Below are 13,780 nucleotides of genomic sequence, written 5' to 3' on the forward strand. Positions count from 1 at the left end.
GAGTTCCGCTTCTCAGTCCTTGATGACCCTCCGCTTCTGCCTTGGGCTTTATTTCAGAGGACAGGTTTGGGGAGATAGGAACCTAGGCTGTTAGGTAGTGAGGGAGGCTGTAAGGAGAGTCCTGGTCATGTCCAACATGGCCTCTCACCCCTCCAGAGTGTACAACTCAGTGGTTTTTAATATGTTTATAAGGCTATGCAACCATTAGCACTATCTAATTCTGTGGTATCTGATTCTGTACCAGTAGCTTTTCTTAGCACATCTGTAGCAGAACAGAGAGATTAGTTCAAAGGACCAGGCTGATGTTTCTGCATGTGTAATTAGGAACTTCCAGTGTTCACTCTGTTTTGATACGCCAAATTATGGGTGTATCCAACAAGCTGGTTCCTTAGAAAGACACGATTTGCTGCTGCTGCTGCTGCTAAGTCTCTTCAGTCGTGTCCGACTCTGTGCGACCCCATAGACGGCAGCCAACCAGGCTCCCCTGTCCTGGGATTCTCCAGGCAAGAATACTGGAGTGGGTTGCCATTTCCTTCTCCAATATATGAAAGTGAAAAGTGAAAGTGAAGACGCTCAGTCGTGTCCGACTCTTAGTGACCCCATGGACTGCAGCCTTCCAGGCTCCTCTGTCCATGGGATTTTCCAGGCAAGAGTACTGGAGTGGGGTGCCATTGCCTTCTCCGCACCTCAATTATGTATGATGTAGCATGTCAGACCCCAGGTTCCCTAACCACCAGTCTCAGCGGAAGTAGCTGGCTCATATATTTGAAGAATATATGAAGATATCTTCAGCATATTCATATAAATTATAAGGTAGTGTGATCCAAGCACTTCTTTAATTACTATAGTTTCTTTGATTCATAGTCAGAAATTCTGACTCAGTAGAAAGCCCTTCTTTCTCGTCAGTGAGTTAAGTAGATGGGCAAAAAGATAGGCGCACACAGTAGAGACAGAAAAAGAGGGTCTCATTTCTAGAAAATAGGGTGATTTCTTGCAAATCACTTAATTACTCCTATGAGGAAATAGGCAGGGGATCAGAAGTTCTATTAACCTTAGCACCAGGGAAAAATTAAAACATGGCTAGAGCATCCCAGTAGAGGAGAGAAAGGCAGAAAACCAGAAGATAGGGCCAATAGAGGAACAAGAACAAAGTAACAGAGTAGAGAGTGAGGAAAGAAGAGAGCAGAAATCTGGGTGGATACAGAGCAGAAGTTCCAACAACTGTCAGAGGTTACATTCAGAGATTATAATCTGGACTGGATTGTTATGGAACCAGGTTCATCTTGCCTGAAGCACAGTGAACCAAAACGCTGAGGCTTTCAGCAAAGCAAGCAGGGAAACAAACCCGTCTCCCAACCGAAGGCAAGTGGCTTGGGATATTTAGGTGATAAGGAAGGAGGTTGGGCTGAGGCATAGGGCTTGAGGGGCATGGGGAGGGGCATGTGGAGGGTATGGGGCACATGGAGGGCTGTAGGGGGGAAAGGTGATTGCCAAAAGCTGTGATAACGGTCATTCTGCCCAGGTGTAACTAATTACAGCCCTCTGTTGTCAAAAGGTCACCAAGGGGACACCTGCCTGTATATGCCTTGTTGAGGGGTTGGTCGGTGGTCCCATCCAGTCTTAATAAACTCAGTTCCAACTCGAAACAGCTGATGCCAAGTTCCTGGAAAACAACTGCCACAAACATCTTGCAGTTTAGGCTGCTTACTGCTTGGAAGATTTGCAAGTCTTAGAACAACAATCTAGATTAATGAAGGCAGGTAAAATGGATTTAATCCATGCTTTCAATATGTTTTTAGATGATGTTTTTCTTTTAATATAAACCCAAGGCAGTTCATTTTAAAAGGCTAATAAACAAAGGAGATGAACAATGGTGTAATTATTTAAAAACAATCGTATCGCTTAGCCGCTCTAAGAAATGGTGAAGGAACCAAGTTAAAAAAAGTCAGTGACATTCCATCTTGCAGGACAAGTTTGCGGCTCTTCTAGGAGCAAGTTTGTTAAAGTAAGTCCCCAGTGTTTGGAGGCATACCCTTAACGGCATCAACTATTAATATGTTATATGAAGTTAAGGCTGAGGTGGTCAGTACCACCAGGAGACAATGCCAGGCTCCTGAGGAGATGGGATGAAGTACATTTGCTTTCCCCAGTCCTGGGGGACCTTCCAATGACCCTTTGCTGAAGAAATATTGCTCTGACAAAAGTGAAGTGTCGTCCCAAATAGGCAAAAAAACTGCGATATTCTAAAGAGACATAAAATGTTCTCTCATAAAAATCATTTATTGGTACACCAGAAATATCCATTTTTTTTCTAGTACAGGAGCTATATGCATCTATAATTGCAATTCTGTGTAAACTATGTGTTACCAGTCACTAGAAATCTAATTAGCAGGATGGATTTAATAAAGAATAAGAGTAACTATGAGTCTACAGCGGCCCAGCCATCAAGTCTCATTGGAGTAAATCAAATATCAAATTAGTGTTGGCCTGCAACAGAGTGGTTCTGTAGCCAAGAAAAACCAAGGTGGACACAAACAGGATAGCACCCATTCAATAAATTAGGTACACTTAATTAGAAAAACACCACAGCAGATAGAAATAATCTAAATAAAGCACAAAAGTAAACTATTAGCTATTTACATATATTACTTTTTGCCCAAAACTTTAATTTGCTAGCTTTCCCATCCTACTGCTTTCCTTTCGTTACTTTTTTCTTTTTTTCATGGTGAATTTCTTGACCCCCTGGCAAATATTTAGACAACTAACCAGAACTTCTTTCAAGGTCCAACATCTTCTAAAACTTCATGTCAAACTAAAGAATCTGAAAGGAAGCTTATATAGGTCTATCTCTACATGGAAGTAATACGTTTATTATTCTTCTATTTTGCTATTATCTCTGTTAAGAGCAGAGCAGTGACCTACAATTTCATTTTCCTTCCAAACATTATTTGAACTAGTCCAGAAAGGTGGGTTGTGAGTGGCAGCTGAGTGGATGGAGAGTTCACCTGTGACAGGCACAGAAAGTGAGTCTAAACGGAGACAAGAGCGTGAATCCTGAGAATGGAATGCTGTGAGCTGCAATTTAAGATCCCCCATTACAGAGAACGAGAGCGCCTCCTTCTGGTTGTTACTTTCTTTTTCACATTAGGTTTTTAAGGCTTAGTATCACTGCAGCATTAACAAATACGAATGCTGACATCATTTCTACTAAAGAAGGGCTTTGTGATGAATGGCAGCAGGTACCATAATTAAAATAGCACAGTTGGAAAGGCATTGAGTTGGTATGTTTCTGGCGCTGTGGCCAGAATGTATGGATTTCTAGCATCATTCTGGGGGATCCGAAAGATCTTGCCAATGAGCACCTCTGGCCCTTTTTATTTCCTTTCTAGTACTAGTAACAGTTTGCAATAATTTTATTTTTGGTTTGTTCTCCTAGGACAATATAAGCTCCAGGAGGGCAGAGACCACACCTGTGTATTCACTATTGTGTCTCCAGCATCTAGAACAGTGTCTGGTCCATAATAGGTTCTCAATTAAAAACTTGTGATAAATAAATGAACCAAATCATGACGTCCCCTGGCCTGCCTATGTTTAGAGACTTTCCAGTTTCAATCAGTGACCAGGGTTTCTGACCCCGCCTAATGACCCAGATGTCCTCTGAGCCTCCACTGCTATGAACCTCTATGCAGTTGTGTAGCCATCATTTTTGTGCTTCAATGGATAGTAAAACTTTTCATTGCCGAAAAGACTAGCTATGCAGAGGTAACACTGCATGAGAGGTCACAGGGCAAGAACACTTAAGAACATTCTAAATGGCAAGCTCCAAGTTCAGCTCATTCTTCCCTACCTCTTCCTACCACCTACCTCTTTGACAGAGAGCTTAAGAAACAAGTTATTAGGAGAATTTTCTCTTGGCTGTGCCAGTTCATAACTCACCAATGACACGATCAGAAGAAAAACAAAAGATAACTCACCTACATAAAAATTAATGTAAATAAAAGCAAAATCTGGGTTTGGAAACAAAGTGACACGGTGGGCTGTCTAGGTCCTCTGTTGGTTAGAACTGCTGACTATGGAAGAGAAAGCAGGCTTTACAGCAGTAGAGAGGCTGGGGGGAAGGGTGTGAGTGGAGGCGCTGTGGGTATGAGGACCAGCGTTTCTCCTCCTCTCTCTCCCTCCAGGTCTGGCTGAGCTCCTTGCAGTCACTCTCAGGCGGGAGGTAAGAACAGGCAGCTGGCGCCTCCACGGCACATTCTTAGGCTATTGATGCTCTGCTGGAGTAGAAGTCGGGGACTTGGAGCCCCGTGTGAAGCGTGACCTAGGGGAAGAGACTGTGAGTCCTGGAGGCACTTTAGGAGCCCCCCACCACCCAACTCACTGCACCCTCTCCCCACTTAGGAGTAAGTGGGCTTGTTCCTAACTCAGAAAGGGATCTGTTCACTTTTCTGTAACATCTGTTCTAGTAGACATCACAGAGATCTCCAGCAGAATTCAGCCTGTGCTAAGAACCTGGCCACCATGCTGGGCTCCCTGATCCTGGAGACACTTGATAATATGATTCGAATCCACCTGCCTCTTCAAAGAATTCTGGGGAGATTGTGTTCCTTATGACTGAAGAATGAGGCATTGATTTGCAGGTGGCAAACCCTTTTGGCCGCATTGCAACGGTCACTGCCATATCCATGGATAGAGAACAGATGAGCAGACAACCCTTCCCCTATTGCTTGTCCCCTAGTTATTTCAATTAGGATAAGCCTTTCACTTTGGGATGGCCTAGATGATTGCCAAGAATGAGGAGACATGGGCACTTAAACTATTTCACTGATTTCTGTCTAACCTCAGACCTCAGTGGACGGCTGCACCAATCAGGCTAGAACCATTTCTTGCAGTGCTGTCTGTCATCTCTCTCCACCTTGTCCCTGTCTTCCCCAGTCTAAGAGTCTTTCTCTGAAGATACTCAGAACATCCCAGAAACCTCTAAAGATCATTAAGTAAAATAGTCTTTGCAAGGGAAACAGCTAAAAAAGCGGAAAACTTTGAATGAGTGTTTTCCAAAACACACTTCTAGGGAAATCTATGGCTTTCTTTGGTCCAATGTAGATCCAAACTCTTGATGGATTAGATTTCAGCCTTCCAGAAAAACCCATCAAGTTGCAGCAAGAGAGAAGGGCAGAGGTCACTGGGTTGCAATCACTTCTACTGCACACATACTTATAAACAACAATGGTTTTTTAAAATAGCTCCCAAGATGGTAGTTCTGTATACAACAAAAATCATGAGCACTGTGTTGATACTTAAGCCCTATCTATTTTTCGGCAGCCATTTGCTGAGTGAAGTTCACAGCCAATGTCGAGTTCCAGCTCAAGACGGAAGTGAGCGCTCCCATCTCAGCAGTGGCTGGTAGGGCACCCTCTCGCGTGCCCTCATCTGTTCTCCCACCGCCCCCCATCTGCCCCAGCTGTGATTTCCTGGACCTTCTTTGCCCTGGCTGTTCCCTCTGCCTGGAAAGCCTTACCCAGCTCACTCCCTCACTTCCTTCAAGGCTCAGCTCACCTGTGACTGCAATAAGGCCCACCTATGCTGACCACCCTGCTTAAGACTGCCACTGCCCTCCCTATCCTGGCACTCTCGGTCCCCTACCCTTTCCTTGTCTTCTCTCCACTGCATATTGCCTTGCCGTTGTTGTTGTTTAGTCGCTAAATCATGTCTGCCTTTTTGCGACCCCATGTACTGCAGCACACCAGGCTTCCCCGTCCTTCACTAACTCCCTGAGTTTGCTCAAACTCATGTCTACTGAGTCAGTGATGCCATTCAACCATCTCATCCTCTGTTGCCCCCTTCCCTCTTGCCCTCAATCACTCCCAGCATCAGGATCTTTTCCAATACTGTCTTCTAATATACTATATAATTAACACAGCAATTGTGTGTATTATTTACTGTTTCTCTTGTAACTCGAATGCAAGCTCTAAGAGGGCAAGATTTTCATTTCTGTGTTGTCACTGATAAACAACAATACTTACAATACTTCAGTAGTGCCTGACATATCACAGGTACTCAGTTGACATTTATTGGATGAACAAATAAGAAAACCCTGTTGTTTATATTTACAAAGAATCATTACTAACTAACTTGCAGGCAGGGACTATGTTTTCTCTCCCTAACAGAAGTGATAAGACTGCAGTGGAGAAGCTCCAGATTTCTAAGCATCCTGTTAGCACCTCAGGCTCACACTTTCACTTCTCAGGCACTCCTGGGGCTTTGCGGCAGTCATTTCATTTGCTTTCAGGCCAGCAGGTTCAAGAGTTTCCTTTCCACTAGAGAGGAATCTAGGGCTCAGGAGGACAGTCATTAGCCTGCCACAAGAGAATCCCAGTTTCCCCCGCTGCTGTTCACCAAACTGTGTCTAAATATAATGAAGGGGCTTATGCTGGTCTGGAATTATCTCCCTTGTCACGTCCGACCCGTCCCGCAATCCCCTCTCCTCCGTGTCTTGGTCTGGGCCCTCCCAGGTCGGGGACTAAGCTCACCGCCCCGCGGGCAGCCTCACAAATGGAGCAGCCGCTCACCTGCACGTTCCTGTTTAGGCTGACTGCCGGGAAGAACAGGCCCTCCACGTTCTCAAACGCGATGGGACCCTGCTGTTCGTCGTTGATAAAAAACGTCAAGGTTTTTCTATTGAAGTCGAGGAGGACCCCAATCGTGGCCCCCTTTGTGATCCCTCCCTCAGTTCTGTGGAAAAAGAAAACATGGGAATTCATTTGCCCGTCCTCCTTCTAGAAGTTCCCTGTTTGTATGGTTAAACCAGTATTTCTTAATCTGTTTAAAATTATCATACCCTACCCTTGAAGCCTTTTAACACAGTTTTCCTCTTAGTGACCCCTCCTCACATACAATTTTAATGCCACAGATATATTGTTTATCTGCTTATGAGCTGTATGTATAGCTGTGTTGTGCCGTGCTCAGTCACTTTAGTCATGTCTGACTCTTTGTGACCCTATGGATCATAGCCCTTCAGGCTCCTCGGTCCACGGGATTCTGGATTCTCCAGGCAAGAATAATGGAGTTGGTTGCCAGGCCCTCCTTCAGGGGATCTTCCCACCCAAGGATCAAACCCATGTCTCTTATGTCTCCTGCTTTATATAAAAAGTTTCCTGCATTGGCAGGTGGATTCTTTACCACTCACGCCACCTGGGAAGCCCATGTATATAAAAAAGTAAGATCTGCTTGCTCCCTGAACCAATTCTCACGCCCCTGTTGAGAATGCACAGGTTCATTGCGCTGCTCTGCTGTTGCTAAGAGTGAACCCCTTCACACACAGTCTCCACATGGAGACACAAGCATCAAAGGCCGGGAACAAAAAGTAGCCTTTAGGCTATCAGAACTTTGCCTAGAGCTGTGTCTCAAGTTGTGAATTAAGCGTCATTCAATCCAAAATGATTTAATTTGAAAGTCAAAGTAAAGAGGCACTTAAGCTGAACCTAGAACACATGCATGAAAAATTAGATTTGGGGCCTCATGCTATCCATTAATCAGAAAAACTCATCCCAGAAAGATGGGAATTTGGGGCATACTGAAATTGAATTGAGAAGCTGGAGGCTCTCCATAAAATGGCATTGAAGAAGAGGAATCTCCTCTCCGTAAGGTGAAATGATTATACTCTAGGAGCTGGAGTGATTGTCATTGGAAACAAATTGTGTCTTATGCTTTAACTGATGGTTTCACAAAAGCCATTAAGCCTAGACAATCAGATCTGTCCTTTTCCTCCTCACTGAGATCCAGCAGTACTGAACTTCAGCCTCACAGACACGTGAGAGCGTTTTTCTTTTCCCCTTGGGATGCAGAACACAGACCGTGCACAGCCGTTAAAAACGCCGGGGTATCAATGGTGTCTTGGCAATTTCTCAGTTTCAGCAATGACGGCCCTGGTGCCATGCAGTTTACATGCAAGGCGACGTGTTCTGCTTTAAGAAACTATTTCTCTGTATAGTATGGCAGTTGCGTTATTACCCCTTCATTCCAAAATAAAGAAGTTGAAAGGGAAAAGTAAGTGGGGTACATGGGTGATGGCATCAGAGCTGGCGACAGAGGGTCCCTCAAATGTGAATCCCTGAAGGTAACAGCTTCTGTACACATAGTAGGATTTGAGACCAGGCTGGAATGGCATGTGTGTGTTGCAAGTGAAAAGGGAAAAAATGAGGAGTGAGTCTTTTTCTTTCCTGTTCCTGAGAAGCAGGAAGATAAAGAGAACAGTGAGCAGGCCTGAACAATCCTAGCTTTTTTTTTCACTTTAACTGCTCCTAACTCTGTAACTAAGTTTGCTTCTTTTGCCCCCTAACTCTGCAGGAACTACACTTCACACCTATTTTTCCTTTGACTCTATGCTATCTGGTGTTTACCCTTATAACACTCTTCCTGTTGTAGTTACACATCAGAAAGAAGGCCACAGAGCCATGGAACTGCCAGACTCAGGCACTGGGTTACTGACACCAGCCAGTATGACTGCCTTGGAAACAATGCAAGAAGAAGAAATCAAGATTCTAACACCTTTGTTCCCCATCTTATAGAAGCCCCTAGACTCCCCACGGTGGGGGAGGCATGAGCCTACTGTGTTCCCCTTTCCACTGGCTGATAATTTGGAGCCACCTTTCTATTTCTTCCAAACTCTGTCTCTGTATTTTTCATCCGGCTTTGGCGGGCAGAGAAGGCCATAATTTTGGCCAGCAACATGTGCTCACTTCAAGGGACAGTGAACGAAGCACGACTGAATGCAGACGTAGAGAAACTACCCAAGGGAAGAAGTGGAGGCCCTAGGAGACCTACTTGCTAGAAGAGAGGCAGTGATGAGCACACAGAAGAAGCCGAGACAGTGGAGCCCACTGCCTACCACTGCACGACTCACTTTCCTTCTGACTGAATATAGCTGTAGTCCCCCACACCCCCATTCCAGACACCGATAAGAATGTAACTTGGGGATGTATTTGAGACATCCTAAAAGATGTCTTTAGGAACCTAAAAGGTTCCTAAAAGACACTTCTCCACCTAGAAAATTTGTGAAAAATACATTTGAGGAAGAAAACACAAACCAAATGAAAAAGGAAGTCTAGAGAAAATATTATAGGTACGAGTTAAATTATAATTGCCTAGATTTTGGTGGTAAAGGAAAACTGAAAACAATTCCTGCGTTCTTTTTCCCCAGCAAACTGGGTGCTCTGAATCCATATAATAGTAAGAGGGTTCTTCAATCTTCAACTATAAAACTATCCAAACTGGCATCCATAAGATTTAAATATATCATAAATTTAAACAAACCCATAAGATTTAGTTTAAATTAAAGTGCTCAATACCACTTAACTGTGGCACTGATAATGATAAGAACAGTGGCTTCTATTTTCAGATGCTTCTGATGGGAGGCATTTTTGCATGTCTCATTTAATCATGGGAACATTTCTGCATGGAAAAATATGATTTTCCTAATTTGTGGATTTGGAAACTGATGTTCAGAAAAACTGAGTATCTTGTACACAAGTGCTTTTCTGGTAAGTTTTAAGACTGTGTTTTAGAATCCTGGAATGTTTTTCTATAATGGATATTCATGAGGATTCTTAGTTTGCAGCCCTAAGTGGACTACAGCAATGAGGGGTCTAAGAAAGTGCTCATGTCCCTATCATTATGCAAAAACCAAAACACCAGGATGGACTCGGCTAAGAGCAGTAGAAGGTCTACTTAATAAAGATGGCCTGCCCGACTTCCTTCATGTTGTCTATTTAATAGGTCTCTGAACTTGGGCTATTGTTCTGGACCAGAAGCCAACATGAAGAAGGCTTGCTTGCGCGGGGCTGCAGGGTACCTGTTGGTGTGCGAGTTGTTGTGCATGAACCAGCTCCGGTTATTGTCCACATACATTGCCCAAGCTTTGTCGTCCTTTCCTAACATCACATCCTTCATCACGTCGATGCGAGCCACACCGAAGGCAGGGTCGGGGTGGTTATCGTAGCGATCCACTGTCAGCTCCCAGTAGTGGACGCCCTTGGAGAAACCGGTCTTCCCCAGCACCACGCGGTCATCATAGCTACTGCAGGTCACAGTCAGGTTGTCATTGGAGAAGATGATGTCAGAGTGTGCCGAGCCAGGGTCGAAAGCAAACCAGGCCACTGGGGACAACAGAGGGGAGGGTGGTTGGTTACTAAGACGGACCCAACGAGTTCCCACCGTAATTTACTCCTGGGCAGGAGAGGAGTGTTTTGTCCCATTTTCATGCTTCCATGCGGGAAGGAAGTGTCCAGAGCCAGAAGGGGCCATGAGTGAGCAGACAGAGGGCACGTCCTGGGACCTGGGGCTCTCTGCACCCAGAAACAGATGGATGACACACGACCGATTCAGCAGGGGTTACCTGGCTCAGACTGCACTCCCAACCAGGTGATCCGGGAGTGAAGTGGCATCAAGTCCCTTCACCCAGTGACTGGCAGAACAGTACACCAGAGACATAAGGGAAGAGGGATGCGCTAAGATGCCTGTGTAACCCTGAGACGGGGAGGCTAGTAACTAGAGTCCTAGATGGAGGAGGGATAAAACACACTCAGTGAAATATGGAAATACTCCTTCAACAGAAGTGCTCAATTTAGTTGTTTTGAAAATTTCCTCAGTGTTAGTGAAAACTCAGAAGCTTTGGAGCTATCAGCAACAGAAACTAATTCTCACGAGTGATTGAGACTTGGATGTAAGACTGGTTGCTTCCTTCATCACAGATATGGTGTGAGTGTTATTCTTAAAACGTAAAAAGTATTGGCGATTAGGTGCAGATCGAATGATGTCTTTGTATACAGTGCTGTGCCCAGGTTCTAAATGCCACCTACGAAGAACCTCCTCCAGACAGGCGGAATCGCTGATTTATCAAACCTGTGAACCACCTCACATGCATTTTGGTCTTTGCTATTGGTAACAGAGTAAGGTTATTCCATACCTGCCAACAGCTTTTTAATGTCAACTGTTGTCATTCCAAGTGAAAAGCATGGGAGAGAGAAATAGGAGGCAAAATTGACACTGATAAGAATACATGTCTCTTTTGATAGACTAACACCAAAAAAGGGCTAAGTTTAAAACTGCATACACTACAGCCATTGGTCTGATTAGTACCTTTTGCCCACAAGTTTTCTGCTTATAATGAGTGCTTGCATTGTTGTACAAGAAATCTGGGGGAAAAGTAATCTTCTTTGAGGTACAACATTTAAAAATACAGGCATCTTTTTCATTTTTTCTAAGTATGAGAGAGATTGCTATAATGGGATTTGAATGACAATTCAACAATTTTATTGACATAGAATAAGCTGCTACCATTTATTTTCTGAAGGGAATGGAGCATACCAAGCACATAAGTAAAAGATAACAATTACAATAGGTATACTTGCCTAATTGAGAGTAAGATGCAGATTGTGTCTCAAAATTGCATCCTATAAAGAAATACTACACATCAAAGCTATGAAACAACAACCAATTCAATAAAGATTATTTGTATACACGTAAAAAGCACCAGCTGAGTAGTCATCAGAGGCCTGATTCATGAAAAACCAAAGCCCTTTTTATGTTAGTTTACTTGCTGGAGTAAAAACTGCTTCTCTGCTCTTTCAAAATGAATAGTAGATTTTTCTTTTTTAATTTAATAAAGTCTCCTCCGATTGTTTCTAAACTGCAGAGCTTAAATTTTTTATCATCTTCTAAGTTTAACCTTTTCCAGTAAAGTTTTCATATTCAGAAGAAAACAAGAAAAATTCATCCAGTTGAAGTGGAGAAATTCATCCAGTTGAAGTGGAGAAACCACTGGATCTTGATAAAGCTCCATTCTACATCACTATTCCATGTTCTTCTAACTCTGGTTGTGCCAAAAGGCCTTTACCGTGACTTGGGCCTGAGTCAAATGATAATTATAGAATTAAATATGTGGTGTAATCTATATGTTATTAAAGACATCTGGTAATTATTAATAATGACATGAAATAAATGTAGTAAAAACAAAAATGACCTCCTGTCTTTTTCAGATTGTTTTACTACCTCATCCTTTTCGCCTAAGGGAGGGGAGCCAGCATGAAGGCTGATGGGGTGGAGTGACCTCAGAGATACATTAGAATCACCTGAGGAACTCTTGCACCCACCTTCCCCTCCTTAATATTTGGATACTCTTACCTCTTCCATGAGAGGCTTCATCAGGGTGGATGAAGCATTCTAGTCTTAAAATGTTCAAAGTCGTGTGAGCTACAATTTAAAGTGGTGTCAGTGACTGAAATGTGTTTTTGATGAGCACTAGGATATCTCCTAGAAAGGATCATTTAATTTTTTTTTCAACTCAGTCAGGCCTTTATGTGCTAAATGAAGGGTAATACACTGAATGAAAAGAATTTTAAAAGAATTAAGAAAGCACCTTAGAAGGGACTAATGATTGAATTAAAAGCAAAATGTAAAGATTATGACCTTACTTTTGGTTACTTTATTTTTCTCTGAGATGGATTCATTTGCAAAAGTGGCAGACAACTTGTTTAGTTTCTATCAATTATCATCTCAGTTCCTATTCACAGGTGAGAACTTAGTGAATATGGAACACATGGAGTTTTAAAACTGTATCTCATCCAGCTTTGGAAATAAATCTGCAGAATGTGAATAGGGCTTTTAAATTTTTTAAATGAATCATGCCTTGTGCAAATCTTTGTCAAAACAAGCTTTCTGAAATCTTTTTACACTACTTTAAATACACCATCGTACATTTAAGGTTCAACGATACAACAATGGTGTCAAATACAGCCATCAAATATCCCCAAACCCACATTTCATTTTATTCTTGAGACAATATACGTTACAAAGACTATAACAATATTTCCGTACATTAGACACAAGTGGAGAGAGTTCCATAACAAAGCATGTTTAAAAGCCAATAGTGCACAGAGAAACAAGAAGAAACATAAAAGCACAAAGAAAAACAGTCATTTTAAAGAGAGCTTGAAGTCCCTGCATCCTTTTTGCACTGTCATGCTGTGGCCTTCTTCATTCCAGGATGTGGGATGAGCAAACAGAATAAAATAACAAACAAAAGAAGCCTCTGGAAATGTAAAATGTGCATCATGTGTAGCCCTGATTACAATATAGTCCTGAAGAGATCAAATAGGTCTGCGTCTTAGATATTTTAAGATTCTATTTTCTAGACAGAGTTCACGGAATAGTATCACTAGTCCAACTTGAAACCTGAAACCCTGTCACAACCCTCTCAGCTGTGGGAAACTTCCGGAGGCCTAACTTCTCAGAGACTCCCATCTTTGGGCCTTAGGCTAGTTAAGGCTTTCTGATTTAGCTGGTGATTGTCCCTTCTCTTTGCTTAGAAAAAAATCAGCCTTGAGTACACTGTCTGACCAGTGAGCAAGGCTTTTGCAGAAAATACTTTCTGCTCTCTGGTTTGCCTGCTTTGCATGATGCATTCTGCTGTTGGCAAGTTTTTTACTTTTTTCAGTAAAGATCTCTTGAGTCTATGTTTAATCAGACCACTCCAGGCTGGATGCACTGATCCAGTCTCCCAGACACAGCTGGTTTCCTGGATACAGCAGGGTTGCAAACCTCCAAACTAAGGCCACAGCCTCCCCTCAGCCAGCACCTGTGCGTGCTACGCCATGGCATGTGATGACAGAGCAGGGTTCCCACGGTGGTGGTACCAGCTTGTGCAAAAAGAACCACTTCACTCATCACTTTTCAACACCATTATATACACTGACCACAGCTCGATGTTAATCCTCACAGCACACAA

The 13,780-nt window shown here is 43.1% G+C and overlaps 1 protein-coding gene across 11 annotated transcripts in view; it reads right to left on the bottom strand.

Annotated features, from left to right (window-relative positions):
• Window positions 1-2,259: 2,259 nt before the first annotated feature.
• The window catches only part of TRIM9 (tripartite motif containing 9), a 118,967-nt gene continuing 107,446 nt past the window's right edge, over window positions 2,260-13,780 (bottom strand). For 4 of the 11 annotated variants that reach the window (XM_070797402.1, XM_070797407.1, XM_070797401.1 and 1 more), the window contains 3 exons: window positions 9,848-10,151; window positions 6,567-6,729; window positions 2,260-4,318 (listed from right to left, as the gene is read on the bottom strand). In XM_070797402.1, coding sequence (XP_070653503.1) covers window positions 4,256-4,318; window positions 6,567-6,729; window positions 9,848-10,151 — 530 coding nt within the window. In that variant the 3' untranslated portion in view covers window positions 2,260-4,255. Of the gene's footprint in view, window positions 4,319-6,566; window positions 6,730-9,847; window positions 10,152-10,960; window positions 10,985-11,405; window positions 11,448-13,780 lie in introns of all 11 variants that reach the window. The other 7 variants (XM_070797399.1, XM_070797398.1, XM_070797403.1 and 4 more) reach the window with 4 other exon arrangements.

Source organism: Bos indicus, chromosome 10, assembly GCF_029378745.1.
Source record: "Bos indicus isolate NIAB-ARS_2022 breed Sahiwal x Tharparkar chromosome 10, NIAB-ARS_B.indTharparkar_mat_pri_1.0, whole genome shotgun sequence".
Classification (NCBI taxonomy): domain Eukaryota; kingdom Metazoa; phylum Chordata; class Mammalia; order Artiodactyla; family Bovidae; genus Bos; species Bos indicus.